Source organism: Aspergillus sclerotioniger (assembly GCF_003184525.1).
Source record: "Aspergillus sclerotioniger CBS 115572 chromosome Unknown BO94scaffold_11, whole genome shotgun sequence".
In the NCBI taxonomy this organism is placed as follows: domain Eukaryota; kingdom Fungi; phylum Ascomycota; class Eurotiomycetes; order Eurotiales; family Aspergillaceae; genus Aspergillus; species Aspergillus sclerotioniger.
This window is the reverse complement of record NW_020291001.1, coordinates 146,664-162,315: the sequence shown is the minus strand read 5'-3', so window position 1 is coordinate 162,315 and position 15,652 is coordinate 146,664. Positions and strand designations below refer to the sequence as shown.

General features: G+C 50.9%; 5 protein-coding genes across 5 annotated transcripts; 2 read left to right on the top strand and 3 right to left on the bottom strand.

Moving 5' to 3' along the window:
• Positions 1 to 887: 887 nt before the first annotated feature.
• BO94DRAFT_514712 (putative MFS monocarboxylate transporter) lies at positions 888 to 2,299 on the bottom strand (the record flags this gene model as incomplete). Its single annotated transcript, XM_025609899.1, has 2 exons — positions 2,012 to 2,299; positions 888 to 1,940 (listed from the first exon to the last, which is right to left on the bottom strand). Exons 1-2 carry the CDS (start codon positions 2,252 to 2,254, stop codon positions 888 to 890), a joined length of 1,296 nt encoding a protein of 431 aa, XP_025468319.1. The 5' UTR covers positions 2,255 to 2,299.
• A 265-nt stretch (positions 2,300 to 2,564) lies between these two features.
• Positions 2,565 to 3,956, bottom strand: BO94DRAFT_534175 (alpha/beta-hydrolase). Its single transcript, XM_025611480.1, has 3 exons — positions 3,744 to 3,956; positions 3,441 to 3,696; positions 2,565 to 3,385 (listed from the first exon to the last, which is right to left on the bottom strand). The coding sequence occupies exons 1-3, from the start codon at positions 3,884 to 3,886 to the stop codon at positions 3,029 to 3,031; spliced, it is 756 nt and encodes a 251-aa protein (XP_025468318.1). The 5' UTR covers positions 3,887 to 3,956; the 3' UTR covers positions 2,565 to 3,028.
• Positions 3,957 to 7,234: 3,278 nt separating this feature from the next.
• Positions 7,235 to 7,817, top strand: BO94DRAFT_555771 (uncharacterized protein; the record flags this gene model as incomplete). The annotated part of the gene is made up of 4 exons (XM_025613823.1): positions 7,235 to 7,287; positions 7,352 to 7,441; positions 7,509 to 7,669; positions 7,729 to 7,817. 4 exons carry the CDS (start codon positions 7,235 to 7,237, stop codon positions 7,815 to 7,817), a joined length of 393 nt encoding a protein of 130 aa, XP_025468317.1.
• A 2,067-nt stretch (positions 7,818 to 9,884) lies between these two features.
• Positions 9,885 to 14,005, top strand: BO94DRAFT_490280 (uncharacterized protein). The gene is made up of 9 exons (XM_025609117.1): positions 9,885 to 10,304; positions 10,384 to 10,399; positions 10,470 to 10,492; positions 10,549 to 10,666; positions 10,725 to 10,824; positions 10,889 to 12,335; positions 12,386 to 12,482; positions 12,532 to 13,317; positions 13,378 to 14,005. Exons 1-9 carry the CDS (start codon positions 10,181 to 10,183, stop codon positions 13,751 to 13,753), a joined length of 3,087 nt encoding a protein of 1,028 aa, XP_025468316.1. The 5' UTR covers positions 9,885 to 10,180; the 3' UTR covers positions 13,754 to 14,005.
• Positions 14,006 to 14,243: 238 nt separating this feature from the next.
• Positions 14,244 to 15,616, bottom strand: BO94DRAFT_623418 (F1F0 ATP synthase subunit 5). The gene is made up of 4 exons (XM_025617151.1): positions 15,342 to 15,616; positions 14,810 to 15,124; positions 14,651 to 14,740; positions 14,244 to 14,581 (listed from the first exon to the last, which is right to left on the bottom strand). The coding sequence occupies exons 1-4, from the start codon at positions 15,507 to 15,509 to the stop codon at positions 14,468 to 14,470; spliced, it is 687 nt and encodes a 228-aa protein (XP_025468315.1). The 5' UTR covers positions 15,510 to 15,616; the 3' UTR covers positions 14,244 to 14,467.
• Positions 15,617 to 15,652: the final 36 nt, after the last annotated feature.

The following is a 15,652-nucleotide window of genomic DNA, read 5'->3' as shown; positions in this document are numbered from 1 at the left end:
AGTCTCGGGTGATACGTGAGAAACCCCTTTTAAAAGCATTGGCCTACATGCGGCAACAAGCACAAAGGATCTCAACAGTGTACCACGAGGCTGATCTCCCCCTTCACCGCATCATGACTCTATTGCGCCCAGAAGTGCCTGACCTCCATCAAAATGACTCGACAAAGCCCCGCCGCGGTCCAAGACCGAACCGAGAGTGCCATAACAGATGCATATACTTCTGCAAGAAAGATCACAGATATCAGTAACTGCAACTGCAGTAAATTAAGGACACCCCCCTTACTAAGCATAAAGGACACATCCTTACCCGGAAGATTTCACACAATATCAAATTCCCCGACTAAAACCACATAAGAGCTTTCAGCCTTCACGCCAGTCTCATACCACCCCCACCCCCACCCCCTTCAGCCTTGTTTAGTGTCTGCCTGAATGAAGCACCACAATGAAACCAACATCTCAGTATCTCACCCCCACCTGTCCACCTGACACTAGTTGTTTAGATACTGCTAAGGGGGCTACTTTGAATACTCGGGGGCGCTTGTAATAATCTTGTCTGTTTTCTGGCTGTGATGTTGAGTCGTGAATGAATATGAATATCTGAGATTGAACCATTCAGGTTCTCCCTTGGTCTTCCACCCATCGTGATGTATTCTCCGCACCATCGTACTCTTAGATTCTATACTTTATCTATCTAGTACATACCCCGTATCGTAATAGTGGTGGTGGTGGTGGTGGTAGTAGCAGTAGTAGTAGTAGTAGTAGTAATAGTAATAGTAGTAGGTCTATACTATACAATACTATACATGAAACTCAAAACGCCAACGATAATGACTAATCAAATAATATTCAATTTCTTCAAGTATATGATGTGCGATTCCATCCTACTACTATAACCACCCCATCTTCCTACCCACCCACCCCCCACCCCCTACCACTCCCGTCACGCCCGTAAACACAATCAGGGACCCAAACCCACTCCCAAAGCCATATCCCGCTTCTCCTGTCCATGGTCGTTCCCCGAGTAACGCCTCACTCAATGGGCCGGAGACTATATTCCCAACCCCCCGACCAGCAGCTAAACATGCGAATACCATGCTGGATTCAGCGGATGCTTCTTTTCGAACCACGTCTCGCATGATCCCGGGCCAGGTACTCGTGTACGGGCCTGCGAAGAGACCGTATACGATGGCGAAGATGAGTAATGGGGGCAAGGAGACGGAGAATCCCCAGAGGAGAAATACACCTAGGGTTGATCCGATAGTCGAGACAAGAATGCATGTCGTGACGTCGAATTTGTCAATGATGGCGCCCATGCCTACACATCCCGCCACAGAGGCAACGTTGAGGAGAATGACTGTGATAGCTTCTAGGGTTGAGGATGCGCCGAGGGATCGGGCGTAAGTGGGGAGGTATAGCGAGGGGAGGAAGTATCCTAGGGCTTCGATAGTGTTGAATGCCTGGAAGAGGAGGAATGTGCTGGAACCGAGGAATCGTAGGTTGGGGAGTGAAAACCGTTTAGGGTTTGTGACAGGAACTCTTGGTTTGACGAAATATACCAACGGGGCAGTGAGAATGAAGAGTGTGATGACGAATGCTCTCAACGTGGTACGGAACCCGTAGAGATCGAGAAGTCGCTGCATGACGATGGGAAGGATCGCTCCGCCCAGACCGGTGCCGGCCCACATGACGCCAAATGCGAGGCCTTTGCGTTTGTCGAACCAGTCTTCCATGAGGAGGATGCAGGGAGCGTAGGCGATGCTGCCGCCGATGGCGTAGAAGATGCCTTGGGTGAGGATGAGGTGGGGGACTTTGGTGGAGAGGGAACTGAGGCCGAGAGAGAGACACATTAGGAGGACGCCGAGGGCGCAGCCGGTGCGTTGGAGGGTGGGGTATTGGCGGTAGAGGATGAAGATGATGGGGAGGTCGAGGTACATGATTCCCTGGTTTGGGGGGTTAGTTTGGGGGTTAGTTTGGCGGGGGGAAAGGAAGGGAGGGGAGGAGAGGGAGGTACCATGGCGCAGGTTCCGATGATGGCGATACTGTTGGAGCTTTGGAATATGGGAAGAGTGCTGTAGTAGTCTTGGAAAACGCCGTAGGTGAAGGCGAACCCCCAGACTAGAGCTTCCATGATGAAGCAGGCGGCGAGGAAGAGCCAGGCATCTTTGCCGTGGTCGAGGGGGGGAGGGGAAATTGACGCTGATTGTTCACTGGGAGGCTTTTCATGGAAGGATTCAGGGTCGGATAGGTTGACCATGTTTAATTGATTGATTGCAGCTTCAGTTGAAGCGTGGGTTTAGATGGAAAACGAACAATGGAGGGAAAAAGAATAGATTCCCCGCATAAGGAGGTTTTATACGATCCCCGCATGGACCAGGTCGGCTTCACGCCCTGCCAATGACACTGACGCTATCATCCTCGCTTCTCATTGGTGGGGAGTTGTACTCTTCCGGTGGTGGATACATTGGAGAATAGAGTCAGAATAGTGGATATTGCCCACGTGCTGTACACTCTATTTGTAGTCTGGCTGTTCTGGTATTGGAATTCTTTCGAAGCTAAGACATCTGCTTATGACGGCGAATGTGATTTACCTCTTGTTTGATTTAAAAAAAATAGGAAAAAATTGAAACAGAATTAGAGTAAGGAACAGATGAGAGTCAAAAGAAGAGAAGATGGAGAAATCTGGAGCTTGAAGGAAGAAGAAGAAGAAGAAAAGAAGAGAGACAGGGGGAAGAGAGGTGGGAACAGAAAGATAAGATTATGCAAACTATATCTACCCAAACCCAATAGATGCTGGAGAACCCCGGAAGTCGAATGACTCGTCATAGCCAGAAGGCCAAAAGGCACGTAACCCTTGACACCCTCGACTATGTCGGTTTTTGCGATTGGCTGGCTTTGAAGTCCATTCAATGGCTATCCTCTGTAATGGTCTGATTGACACCGATGATATTATCAGATGAGTCGTCCATACATAGCAAGAATCTATCATATTCAAGGTATCTCATATATCATATACTCCATCAGAAGTAGACTACAGGTGCTCCTTGAACCACTGCACGGCCTGCAGGAAAGCACTCTCCTTGGCATACTGTACCGTCCGCTTCTCCGGGTTACCGCGGACCGCAAAGCCGTGCTCAACACCGCTGTACAGGTTGATCTGGTAAGGCAGGCCCAGCTCCTTCAGAATCACCTCCGACTCATGGCGCTTCTCCGCAGGGAAGATGGGGTCGATTTCCGCGGCAGAAATAGCCAGAGGACCCTTGATGCCCCTCAGCTCGTCTTCCTGGACAAAGGAAGGATGCGCGGTGTATCCGGCATCGATCTGGCCAGGCCGAAGATAACGCACGACGTACTTGCCACCAAAGCAGTAACCGACAGCACCGATTTTCTGATCGCAGTCAGCTTCTCCATCTTTCATTCTCCCCAATAGATGGACGCCGTACCTTGCATCCATACTTGGTGCGCATCTCGTTGAGACAAGCCTCGATGATGGGGTCGACGACTTCGGCAGTGTGAGCCTTCTTGTCCTTGTGGTATTCGCCACCCAACCAAGCCATGAGATCGAAACCGGCGGGGCGGTTCAGGGGAATGGCGTCCTCGTAGAAGAGATCGGGCATCATGACAAAGTAGCCATTGGCGGCGAATTGGTCGGCAATAAGCTGGGCATTGATGAAGCGGTGGCCGATGACATCGGTGATGCTGGATCAATTAGCTAGAACATTGAAATGAGACCATTGGGCACCTACATCAAGACACCGTACTCGGTGGACTTGTCGGCCGGGTAGCTGGTGTAGATCTCAAAGTCATTGAGCTTGGAAAAGCTACCGGTGGCTTCGCCTTCGTGCTTGACGCCCTGGTAGCAGCAGCTTCTGGGGGGAAGAGAAGTCATGATGAAGTATAGATGGATTGATTGATTGAAGGGAATTGGATTTCAAAGGGGGATGGAAGTGTGAAGTGGGAGAAGAGAGGAATTGAGCGAGGGATGGAGGGGTCTAAATAGCGGGGCAGCCCGACACCTCAGGACTGCCACCTCGCACCTCCGAAGGAGTCGGGGCTATGCCTTATGTCCGATGTCTCCATTGGTGGTTGAGCTAGGCAGAGTGGCGTTAGCTTAAGGGAGGCGTAAGACCTAATGGGGGCCTAGAGGCGATCTGGATAGCTTGGCCGGCCACCTATCTTCATGTCGGAGGACACATACTATGAAAAAGGAGTGACAAACAGCTCGAAGAGAAGATGGCATAGTGAAGTATTGTCTTACATTACCTCTTCCTGTCCAGTCATTGTCCAGATCTCTTACTTGCTAGTGATCACCGACACCATCTCTGTCTGGATCTACTAGCAATTGACAAAAGACATGCTGGTGGGGCCTAGATTAGTCAAGTCGAGACAGGATGCTGTGGGTGGGACATGTTGTCGAGGAGATTAACTCCGTTCTCTCATGTACCTAGCTAGTCTTCCAAGTTCCAATGCAGAAACGTATGGCCGGTGTCCCCGAATTCCCTCAGACCGACGGCTCAAGGTGAAGCTGCCTGTCCAATCGCACTTAGGGCCCAGAGGCTAAGGATTTAGCGATCCTGCTAAGGATGCGCTTCAGATATGATATCTATTTGATAATCATACCTTATTAGCAGGAGCCGTCTGGTCTCATCCAAGTTCGATCAGTATTATCCTTCCACCTTCCTTTGTTATCGTCGTGTTTGTGTTGGGTAGTATTGATTCTTCGAAGATACTGTGTCCCATCTGCTCGCCTTGGACAACATGCTGAATCGTAACTGATCGTATGTCGTTAGGTGCAGTGAGGGTGCCTCGGATTACTGTCGCCCTGGTCTCTACAGAGCGAGACCTCCATGTCTTCGCTACCACCCACCATCGAGAAAGATATCCAAACTAAAGTCTCCGAATGTCACCACACTTTTTCTAGGTGCTATAGAAATCCCCTGTAGCTGTTGTTGAGGTAAAGCTCACACCGGTACACTCGATTGTCTTGTCAACGACGGACCCAACCACTGGACACCGATACTAGATGAGAGGTTGGTCAGAACTCGGCTCTACATAAAACAAACGTTTGGGGTCGCAGCGCGGGCACATATCCTGCCTCCAAACGCTCTGATAACATCACTACGGATACCCTCCGCTGCGCCGCTCAGGACGTGTTCTGTCAATAGTGACAGGCCTGGTGAAAACAATGGCCAGACGTGAATTGGTGATTTCAAGCTCCCGAATATTCTTTAAGTCCATCGAGGGATTATTGACGTGAGGGCCGGTAGCCACAATGGCGTGGAAAGACTGAATCCGATGACTACTCGAGAGACTTCAGGGATCCTTCAGGGCTCAGCAGGCAGTTTGGTGCGGTAATACTGCTGAGTCCGTCAAGTTTGAAAGCGATATCCTCCAACCTGGGTCACGGTGAGTGTCGAGCATGCCCGGGGTTGGCCAGAGTCGACTGACAAACTCATGTTCAAGATAATGGGTGGCCAGGGGCATGGGTTGAACAAGCCATAGCGAAAGGCCATGGACCACAGCCCCTCATTGACTGGTCAAATAGTGTATGCAGGTCCCTATGAATAAACCAGCATATCTGTGATATGTTATTCATTCCCCATTTAAAGGACAGGAAGGACCAGGTCAGATAAAAGAACAAATCCAGGACCGGTTTCTGGGCATGAACAGATCTATCAAACGTTCTCCACTCTGAATTACAATCAGCTCATGGGAAATGATGCTGGCTCAATAATTCTGACCCGCTTCCCCTTTTAGGTCGAATGCCTTTCTGTTTCTGGCAAAGAGAGCCAATGTGAAAGTAAGAAAAGAAAGATCGACAGGTTGGATAGCCGCTCCCGTAGTGGCATGCATAACCCCGACGGGCTAAACGGTATGATTCTGCCAAAAGCGACGTGGGAACGGATCGATAGCCGGGTTGGCCAACCATGGTGGCTTTCCCCATCCTCATTGGTCTCAGCCAACATCTTCAGCTAGAACACTAGAAAAAGCAAATCATCGTGGATGATTCGGGATGATTCTCGGCATCCAAATTGACGTGAACGCTGACACCGGCAGCAGGGCAGCAGTGCGGGGAACGTGTAAAGGGGTGAGACAGGTGGAGTGCGTGATCGCAATTGAAATCGATGGAATAAAGCGGAGTCGTTGGACAACCACAAGATCATCAACCTCGTAGCAGATAGTCGATAGTAGGCATCTAACCTGGGCGGCCGTCCTCGGGAGTCGATTGCAAGACCCCATATCAAAATGGATCTGATTGGGCTTTGTGATGAGAGGAGGAAACGCAACAAGGTGGTTGGTGGCAGTAAGAGGGGCGAGTGGCAGTAAGGCCAAAGCCTCAAACAGGGGGGATCCCATCTCACGTGATACAGCTCCTCCCATTGGTGGAGAACCTGACGACGGTGTCATGGAGCCGGGACAGACTCAGGGGCACCCTTGGAAAGCTCCATCGCCAACCACTGCCTACGCCCGACTAGTGAGGGACAGGAGCTGCACTATTTACCCTCCGAGGGAATCGCGGACCCCGACCCATCCCATGGATGGGACTCGACTTACCCAAAGCGAGGGTTCTTTGACATCCATCCATCCCTTCAGTCATCACCGCCATCGCAGAGTCTTCTAATATGCTGGACACGCCTTGTACTCCCGGTTGCTTACTGCTGCGAAATTAACCCACGGACACTCCTGCATCCATCCCACTTCGACCCCCCCAGCGCCTGCCATCGTCATCCCCGCCGATCGTGCAGCCCCTGTCATTATCCATCCCCCCCCATCGGACTCGATACTCCGTACAATAACTCAAAACTGGTTCCTTCCAGTAGTGCGACGGGCGCCTGCAATTTTGCCGATTGCCCCCAGCCATCGCACTGCCTGCCCCTTTCTTATACTTAGATAGATCGACTCCCGGCTGGTCCTAGTCTGTCTTGTCTCTGTCTCTGTCATCAAAGCTTCGATCATTCCAGGAACCTTCGGTGATTTTTGTACCTCATCTCGTCCACTCGCCCACTCCATACCCAAGGTGCAAGGTCCACCCCGTCCGTGCTATCATATCCACTTAATAACCCCTGTTCCGTTCCGGACGCGCGCGCTTCCAATCCCTCCACGTCTTGAACCTCATTTCACATACTCCTTTTTCCCTCTTTCTATTCCCCCAATTCCCATACCCATCTACCCCCTTTTGTCTCCAGACATTCATATCGTCACCCTATCACCAACGTTCTAAGAACCACCGAACAAGATGTCCGACGCAGAACTCGACCAGGAATGGAAGCCGAGCCGTCGGCCGCAGTCGTTCGTACTCCTCTTTCGCGGCCCCTCTGGTCTCAGAATGTTGGCGTTGACCAAGACATGGCAGGACCATGGCACAGGCCTTCTCGACTGCGCTGGATAGCGCCTTTTCGCTCGATTCCGATGTCAATCACCTCTCACAGACCATCGATCAAAAGTAGGTTCCACTTGGGCTGTGACCGGTGCGATCTTGCGACATGAACTGACAAGCTACCCACTTGTAGAAGACACCAGATGATGATCCAGACGCGAGAATTGGAGCAACTCCAGGCCAAGATCCGGGAGGCCGAGGAACGTCTCAAGGCCCGACAGTCTTTAATCCTCGATGGAAACAACTCAAGGAACCAGTCAGCACAACGAGGAGAGCGATTCTATCAATCATCAGGTGAGGCCCATTGAACACCCGCCACGAATATCAGCATCCCTAACCGATCCTATTCTTAGCATCCACCTCGTCATCTCCCACGGAATCGGCAGGCCAGTACTCGAGCGGCGATGAACAACAACAGCGCGGTAAGGGCCGTAACTCATGACTGCATACCCCGGGCCATGGTCGGCCAACATCAGCATATAATTTGGGTCAAGGTTCGGGATGGGAGATTTCAATGGATTCGACTTCACTGCTATTATCTTTTATATATCCTCATATGGCGGGCAGGTCTGGAGAAATCGGTTCGGTTGGCTTGTTCACCCCGTCATTGTCTTCCCCCCATCGCATCGATGCCGATCAGGCGTCGAAGGGGAAACAATGCCGGTGCTACTCTCCTGTCGGTCCTTGGCCTGGCATATTGGATAGCGGTCAAATCTGCATCTGTCCACGCCATCCCACGATCCCGCAGGTCAGGAGCGACAGGAGGGCACCTCAAGTCAACTGTGGCGTTAAATATTGCTATCATTATTTATATAGTCAATATGTGGGCTTTTATTCGGTTTTCGATTTCCTGGGCTTCCAGTCCAGTTTAGAAAAAGCGAAAGACCGGCGTCGATGCCCGTCAGCCACGTAACGCGGCTATAATCAGAATCGGACGTCCCGGGTCCGTCCTATTTTTAGACTCATTTATTGTGTATGGCATACGTACGTATATCGCACGGGTGTGTCTGGACTGACAGATCGATTTCAAATGCATATTGCAATCGAGTTGTTTTTTTTGGCACCAGTGCGACATACGAGGTCAACATGGGATGCCAGGGTTGTGGGAGTAATATAGGGCGATCCGTATTAGCTACTTGATCCATGCAGGCCGCATCACGATTTGGGCAGATAACGTGTGGCTGCAAAATCGCACATCATTTCGTCGCCAACGTCCTTGACTCGATCGCAATTGTGGGGTTGAGAGACAGTAATCCCACTAGCGGAGGATTTCCCTACCCTATCGCAACCATCCATCTACAGTGTTTGCCCCCCTTCCCCTCTTTTAGATACCTTGGGAAACCCGCGCCTTCTACGGAGTAGCCTTAGATCATTTACTTCGCCGCTATGGGAGTGCCACGTTGAGCTGGTACCTTTTTTCAACGGTGCAATGAACGAATGGTGAAAGGATGCAATGCACCACTTTCTCTTATCAAGGGGTGCCAGGCGGTACTTGGACATCTTCAGACCGTCATCTACGACGACACATTCCCTCCATCAAACAAGCCGATCCATGGTATCACCATCGCTGGCTGGCGTTTCCGATGACGCGCCTATTCCCGGAAGCCTATTTTATAGTGAAGACGTATGCCTGACTGAAGCGCATCCGTCATGATGTCGGGATGTCCCAACCCAAGAACTCGCCTTACTCCAAGAGGACCGAGTTGACAGTACGCTAATTGATCTAAATATACTGTGAACGGGACTGTCAAAAAAAGAGAGAGGTGGGGGGGGAAAGGACCAAAAGGATTTCTGTAGGCTTCGAATGGGGGACATGAATTTGATACCTGCTTCTGCTGGTTCGGGGTTGTTGACCGAACCAAATGAGACGGCTGTTTATCTGAGGGGGTGCCAATGAATCCCCCTGCTGATGTCGATCTCCTTCGACGTATGCACGAGGACGTACAGCGAAGCACGACATTGAATTGAATCTCGCCGGCTGCACAGCATCCTGTCATCTGACCTGCTAGCCGAAAAGGGAGATTCCGGCATGCTGTTTCCATCGTGAGGATATTACTTATTGATTATTACCGGTCCATACTCCGTACATACCGACGGTATCGATGGGGGTCCGTTGGGTTGCATGCCTGCAGTGCCTGAACCTCCAGGTGGCGACGTAGCCGGGTATCTGAGCGCACCATCCGGGCAACTAACTAACTAACCTCTCTTGTTCCCAATGAGGAGGAAGTGCCTCCCGCACCCTTTGCTCAATCCTGCTGCATACTCCCTATCCTCTCTGCATATTCTTTTCCGTTCAGATCAATCACATCAATCACAAGCGAGTAAGAAATAAAAAATCAAAAAGCAATCTAGTCCTATCGTCAACCAAGATTGCTTGGTAGGACCAATGATGTCAGAGTCGTCCCCGGACCTTGGAAAGCGGACGAGTCCCCAGAGAATAAGCGCCCGAGCCACGGTCCAGACCCTGGGACAGCTCCTACGATGACTCCCCAGCTAGTGCCGTCGTGGTGACCGATAAGTGAGCGAGCTCTGAAGTGTCCTGCAGGAGCTATGTCGGTGTTACCTACCACCATGGCCGCCACTCGTCCCTGAGCTCCCGCCGATTCCCTGTTCCTCTCGCAACCAACCCCTCATCCGCCCTCCCCTCCCTGTGCCTTATCGCTTGTCTTAAATCCTGTCGTTCCGGGCCTCTGGGTTTATTTTCCTCTCATCAATCTCCTCTCTTTCTGCACTCTTTCCTTCTTGTGGTGGGTGTTTACATCTTCCTGGCCTACCTGAAATCCGACCTTCCCCACTTCCCCCACCATGGTCCTCATCGATAAACAAGAGTACGTATCTAAAGAGGAGGTACGCCTCAAGGAAGACCGTGAACACATCCGATACTGGAAGCGATGGGGTCCATATGTTGCAGAGAGACAATGGGCTACTGGTATGCTTTATTTCTTGCTATCGCTTGTGTCTCCGGTTGGCAAAGACTTGGACTGACGGGTGACCTTACCTTTCTACAGTTCGCGAGGATTATTCGTAAGTCTATGACCAACTTGGTTTAATGCAAGCGAGATTTGCTAACCTATGCTTTTCTGCCGGCTCCCAGAGAAAATGGAGATGCTTGGAGTTGTAAGTCTTCCAATTCACTTCCATGCCGGCGGCCAGGACTGATCAGGTGGCCCTAGACTTCTCTCATGACCATGCGCGCTCTAGGACCTTCCGCTGGGGTGAGGATGGAATTGCAGGTGTCTCAGACACCCATAACTTACAGAACATTGCCTTTGCTTTTTGGAATGAGAAAGAGTACGTTAACCCTGCCCCCGTCTAAACACTCTGATCTCACCGGCTCACTACGGACCAGTGATTTTCTCAAAGAGCGCCTATTCGGATTATCAAACCCACAGGGTAACCATGGCGAAAGTATCAAGGAAGCCCATTTTCATGTTGATAATACTCCGACGGTTTGTGCTTCACTTCACCGTGGTGAATGGAAATCACAGCCCTCTAACTTCATCTTGTTTCCAGCATTCCTACATGAAATACCTCTACAAGTATCCCCAGAAAAAGTTTCCTTACAAGGAGCTTGTAGAAGAGAACGCCAAACGAGGAAAGCAAGACCGTGAGTATCAGATTCTCGATACCGGAATCTTCAACGACAACCGATACTGGGATATCTTCATCGAAACAGCGAAAGAAGAAGATGACGAAGAAGAGCTTCTATTCCGCATCATTGCCTATAACCGGGGGCCGGAGCCAGCTCCTCTGCACATCATTCCTCAAGTCTGGTTCCGTAACACCTGGGCCTGGGGCTATGAGGATCAGAAAGAGAAGCCGTCAGTCGAAAAGGTTCAAGATTTGGTCGCCAAAACCACCCACCAAAAGCTGGGTGAGCGGTACGTACGGTTCGCTCCCTCTCCGGCCGTTGGTGACAGCCAGGAGGATGTTTTCCCCCAGATGCTGTTCACTGAGAATGAAACAAACAACGAGTTTCTTTGGAAAACCAAGAATAACCAGCCTCACGTGAAAGATGCCTTCCATCGTCTCATTGTCAATGGGGAGAAGGAGTCGGTCAATCCTGAGAACAAGGGCACCAAGTTTGCGGCCTGGTACGCCTTTAACGAAGGCGAGGGAATCCCTCCTGGAGAGTGCGCTGTCGTGCGATTCAGACTGTCACGAAAGATGCACCAATACTTCGATGAAGAAGTCCTGGACAATGTCATTGAGCAACGCATAGAAGACGCAAACGACTTCTACTACAATATCAGCCCACTTCCCATGAGCCATGATCTACGCAATATTCAACGACAGGCCTTTTCTGGCATGCTATGGAATAAGCAATTTTATCATTTCGTATGGGATCAGTGGGCAAACGGTGACCCTGGTATGATTCCACCACCTCCCGGTAGGAGGCATGTTCGTAACCAGCAGTGGAAACACCTGTATATGGATGACATTCTCTCCATGCCAGATTCGTGGGAATACCCATTCTTCTGCGCCTGGGATACGGCTTTCCATTGCATCCCGCTGGCGATGATCGACCCTGATTTCGCGAAGAGACAACTAGACATCCTCACTCGAGAGTGGTACATGCATCCTAACGGGCAGCTTTCAGCCTACGAGTGGAACTTTGGTGATGTGAACCCTCCAGTTCACGCATGGGCGACATTCAGGATCTTCAAGATTGAGCGGAAGATGTATGGCCGACAGGATCTCGACTTCCTCGAAAGGGTCTTCCAAAAGCTGTTGCTCAATTTTACCTGGTGGGTCAACCGTAAGGATTCCGAGGGTAAAAACGTTTTTGAAGGTGGCTTCCTAGGTTTGGATAATATTGGGCTGTTCAATCGATCTGAGCCTCTTCCAACTGGGGGAGTCTTGGAGCAGGCTGATAGCACTGGCTGGATGGCCTTCTATTGCTTGTGCATGCTGAACATTGCACTCGAACTTGCTAAGCACCGACGAATCTATGAAGACAGTAAGCATCCCCCACCTTGGGAATTTCATCCACTGACGAATGGTGAACAGTTGCGTCAAAGTTCTTCGAACATTTTATCTTGATCAGCGATGCGATGACATTCAAGTCAGGGGGTCAGGAGACCTCTTTGTGGAATGAAGACGACGGGTATGTAAAATTGGGACCTTCAAGTCAACAGATGACTTACTTTGAATAGGTTCTACTATGATGCCATCTCCTATGGCGATCCTTGGACGCAGCAACTTCCTGTCCGATCCCTTGTCGGTCTTATTCCACTGTATGCGGTTCTCACGCTTGAGCCCGAACTGATCAACAAATTCCCCTCTTTCAAGAAGCGTTTGGAGTGGTTTGTGGAGAATAGACAGGATGTGGCAGAGCGTAATATCGCCAGTATGAAGCACCGTGGTAAGGACGAGCGGCTTCTTCTGGCACTAGTGAGCAAGAGCCGTTTGGAGAAGATTCTGAAGAGGATGCTTGATGAGACGGAATTCCTATCAGAGCACGGCATCCGGTCCATGTCGAAGTACCACGAAGAACATCCATACTCCATGGAAGTCAATGGCCAGATGTTCCGGGTCGGCTACGTGGCAGGCGAGTCCGACAGTGCTCTCTTTGGTGGTAACAGTAACTGGCGCGGGCCGGTGTGGCTGTGTGTCAATTTCCTGCTCGTCGAGTCCCTGCTACGGTTCTACATGTTTTACGGCGATTCGTTCAAGGTGGAGTGTCCCACGGGCTCTGGGGAGTATATGCACCTCGGCCATGTTGCGGAGGAGATCCAGCATCGGCTACAGCACTTGTTTGCGCGCAACGACGAAGGACGTCGCGCAGTGTACAATGGGTCCGATCTGCTCGACTATGACGAGCACTGGAAAGACTACATGTGGTTCCATGAATACTTCGATGGAGATACTGGCCGAGGCCTCGGAGCGTCTCACCAGTGTGGATGGACCGGGTTGATCGCGAAGATCATCCACGATACAGGGTAAGCCATACGGTGCCCCCATTCATAGTGTCTTGCCTTGTCAGGCTCTAACCTCAACAGAATCAACTGTCGCGTCCCACATACCCCCCGCACGCCGTTCGCCGCAGCATCACACTACTTTGACGACAGCTTTTCACGGAATGTACGGTCCCGCGGCGGTAGCCGTCGACCCAGCATGCGCCGGTCTTCAACCAGCCGGTCAATCGGCAACCGCAGTGACTTCGAGTCCACTTTTACCGGTCGTGATACCCCAGCACCGGAGTCGGCCCTGGACGACAACGAGAGACTGGGCGAGTCAGGCCTGGGAGACGAACACAACGATCACGTGTCCCAGTACGTAGGGCGCGAACTGGAGCGCGTCCGCAGTCATGTCTCGATGGGGGCATACGAGGACGAGTTCGAGACGCAGGCTGATCGGATTCCGAATGGACATTGATTGATATACTAGATAGAGACTTTTGCTTTTTTGCTTGATGGATGATACAATAAGAGGAATTGCTTATTGTGAATGAGTTGGATATTGGGCCCTGCTCTCACCTAGATAGATTATATGTTGCTGGTCCATCATACAACATGCGACAGATAATGCATTACTAGCTTGCTGAAATTCCAATTTCCAGTTATGTGTACCATTCATATTTCCTTGCTTGGAAGGGAAGAAATAATAAACATACTTGTAGTAGTAGTGGCAATAGAGTGAGTGGTAATGAAACAACTCTGAACAAACTCAACATCCGATACCGGATCGGCATCCTTTTCCTTTTTTATCAATCGGTCACTCAATCAACCAAGATACTAGTACGCTACGATCACCAAATCTCATCTTCAACTAAACCTAATCCAAATTCCAACCCAAAATACATACTAGTACTATACAATCCCTTCAACCCGAATCTCAACATAAGACCATGATTTATACATATAATCTGGATATATATATAAAACTCAATTCTGTCTATTCATCTCCAGAACTAGAGCTCATGCTAATCATAGGGAGGTAGGGATAAGAATGGAATTGGATAGAGGTAGATCGATTCGGTAGAGGTACATAAAGTGTGAGGGGGAAAAAGATATAAAAGGGTTTCAAGAGACGCTCAAGATGAAATGTGCATCTCTCTGAATTTTAAAATTCTTGACAGGCAGAGATAATTTACAAAGCGTCGGTGAGGGCCTTGTTGAGCTTGGCGATCTTGGAAGACACGCTGAGGTCGATGGTGCGGTCGCCGATCTCGACGACAAGTCCACCGACGAGCTCGGGGTCGACCTGTTTTTTTGTGTATTAGTATTGGATTTGAATGGGTTGGAAAGGGGGAAGGGAAGGGAAAGGACGTACCTTGGTGATGACCTTGAGCTTCTTGCCCTGGCTGTACTCGGACTTGGAGACGGCCTTCTCAAGACGGTTGACGGTCTTGTTGTCGAGCTCCTGTTTGGGTTTCCAGTCATTAATATCTATTTTAATCATTCAGACAAGGGATTGTTGAGAGGAACGTACCTGAGCACTGGTGATGTTCAGCTCGATCTCACCACGGTGAGCACCCATCAGAGTCGCGAACTTCTCGCAGATACCCTCGAGCAGACCGAGACGGTTGTTCTCGGCCAGAGTATTGAGGAAGTTCTTGAGGATGTCGCCCTTGTCGGCGCCAGCAACCTTCTGCAGCTCCTGGACGATCTGCTGCTTGTCACCGACAGTGAGGGTAGGGGCGGAGAGGATGCCGGTCAACTTGCGGTCGGCCTTGAGGATCTGACCGAGGCTGGCGAGGGCCTTGGAGGTCTGGTCGAGGTTGGCGGACTTGGCAGAGGCAGTGTACTATACAACACACACACGCAACAATCGGTCAGTAAGGGTTTCTTGGAAGCTTGGTTGTTGTTGTTGAGGTAGCTGTGACGCGAAATTTCGGGTTCTTGTCCAAATTCCGTCCGCTTTCCCCCCCTCTCTTCTGGCTTTGGGCTTCCTTTGATCCGGGCCATTGCAGGGCACCTCAGAGCTACTAGCAACCAACGGATGGGGTCATGGTGTCGCATACCAGAGCAGTGGCATAGGTGCCGTCAACACCGAACAAGGAGACAGGAGGCTTGACATCCTGGGCCGGGGTGGCATAGGTCCTCAGACCGTTGAGGGCGGCAGTGCGAGGCACGGAGAACTGCTGGGCGGAGGCACGGAGGCCGGCGCGGGCGAGGCGAACGGAGAACATGATGACCGGGACGGAGACGTCGAGGAGGAGAGGAGGGAGGTGGAATTGGATGCGAGACGGACGGGGCGTCGGGGGGAGAGGATTGAGCGAGCAGCAACGGGCTGGTGGTTCGTCGTGCTTTGGGACGGACGGACGACGTCCAA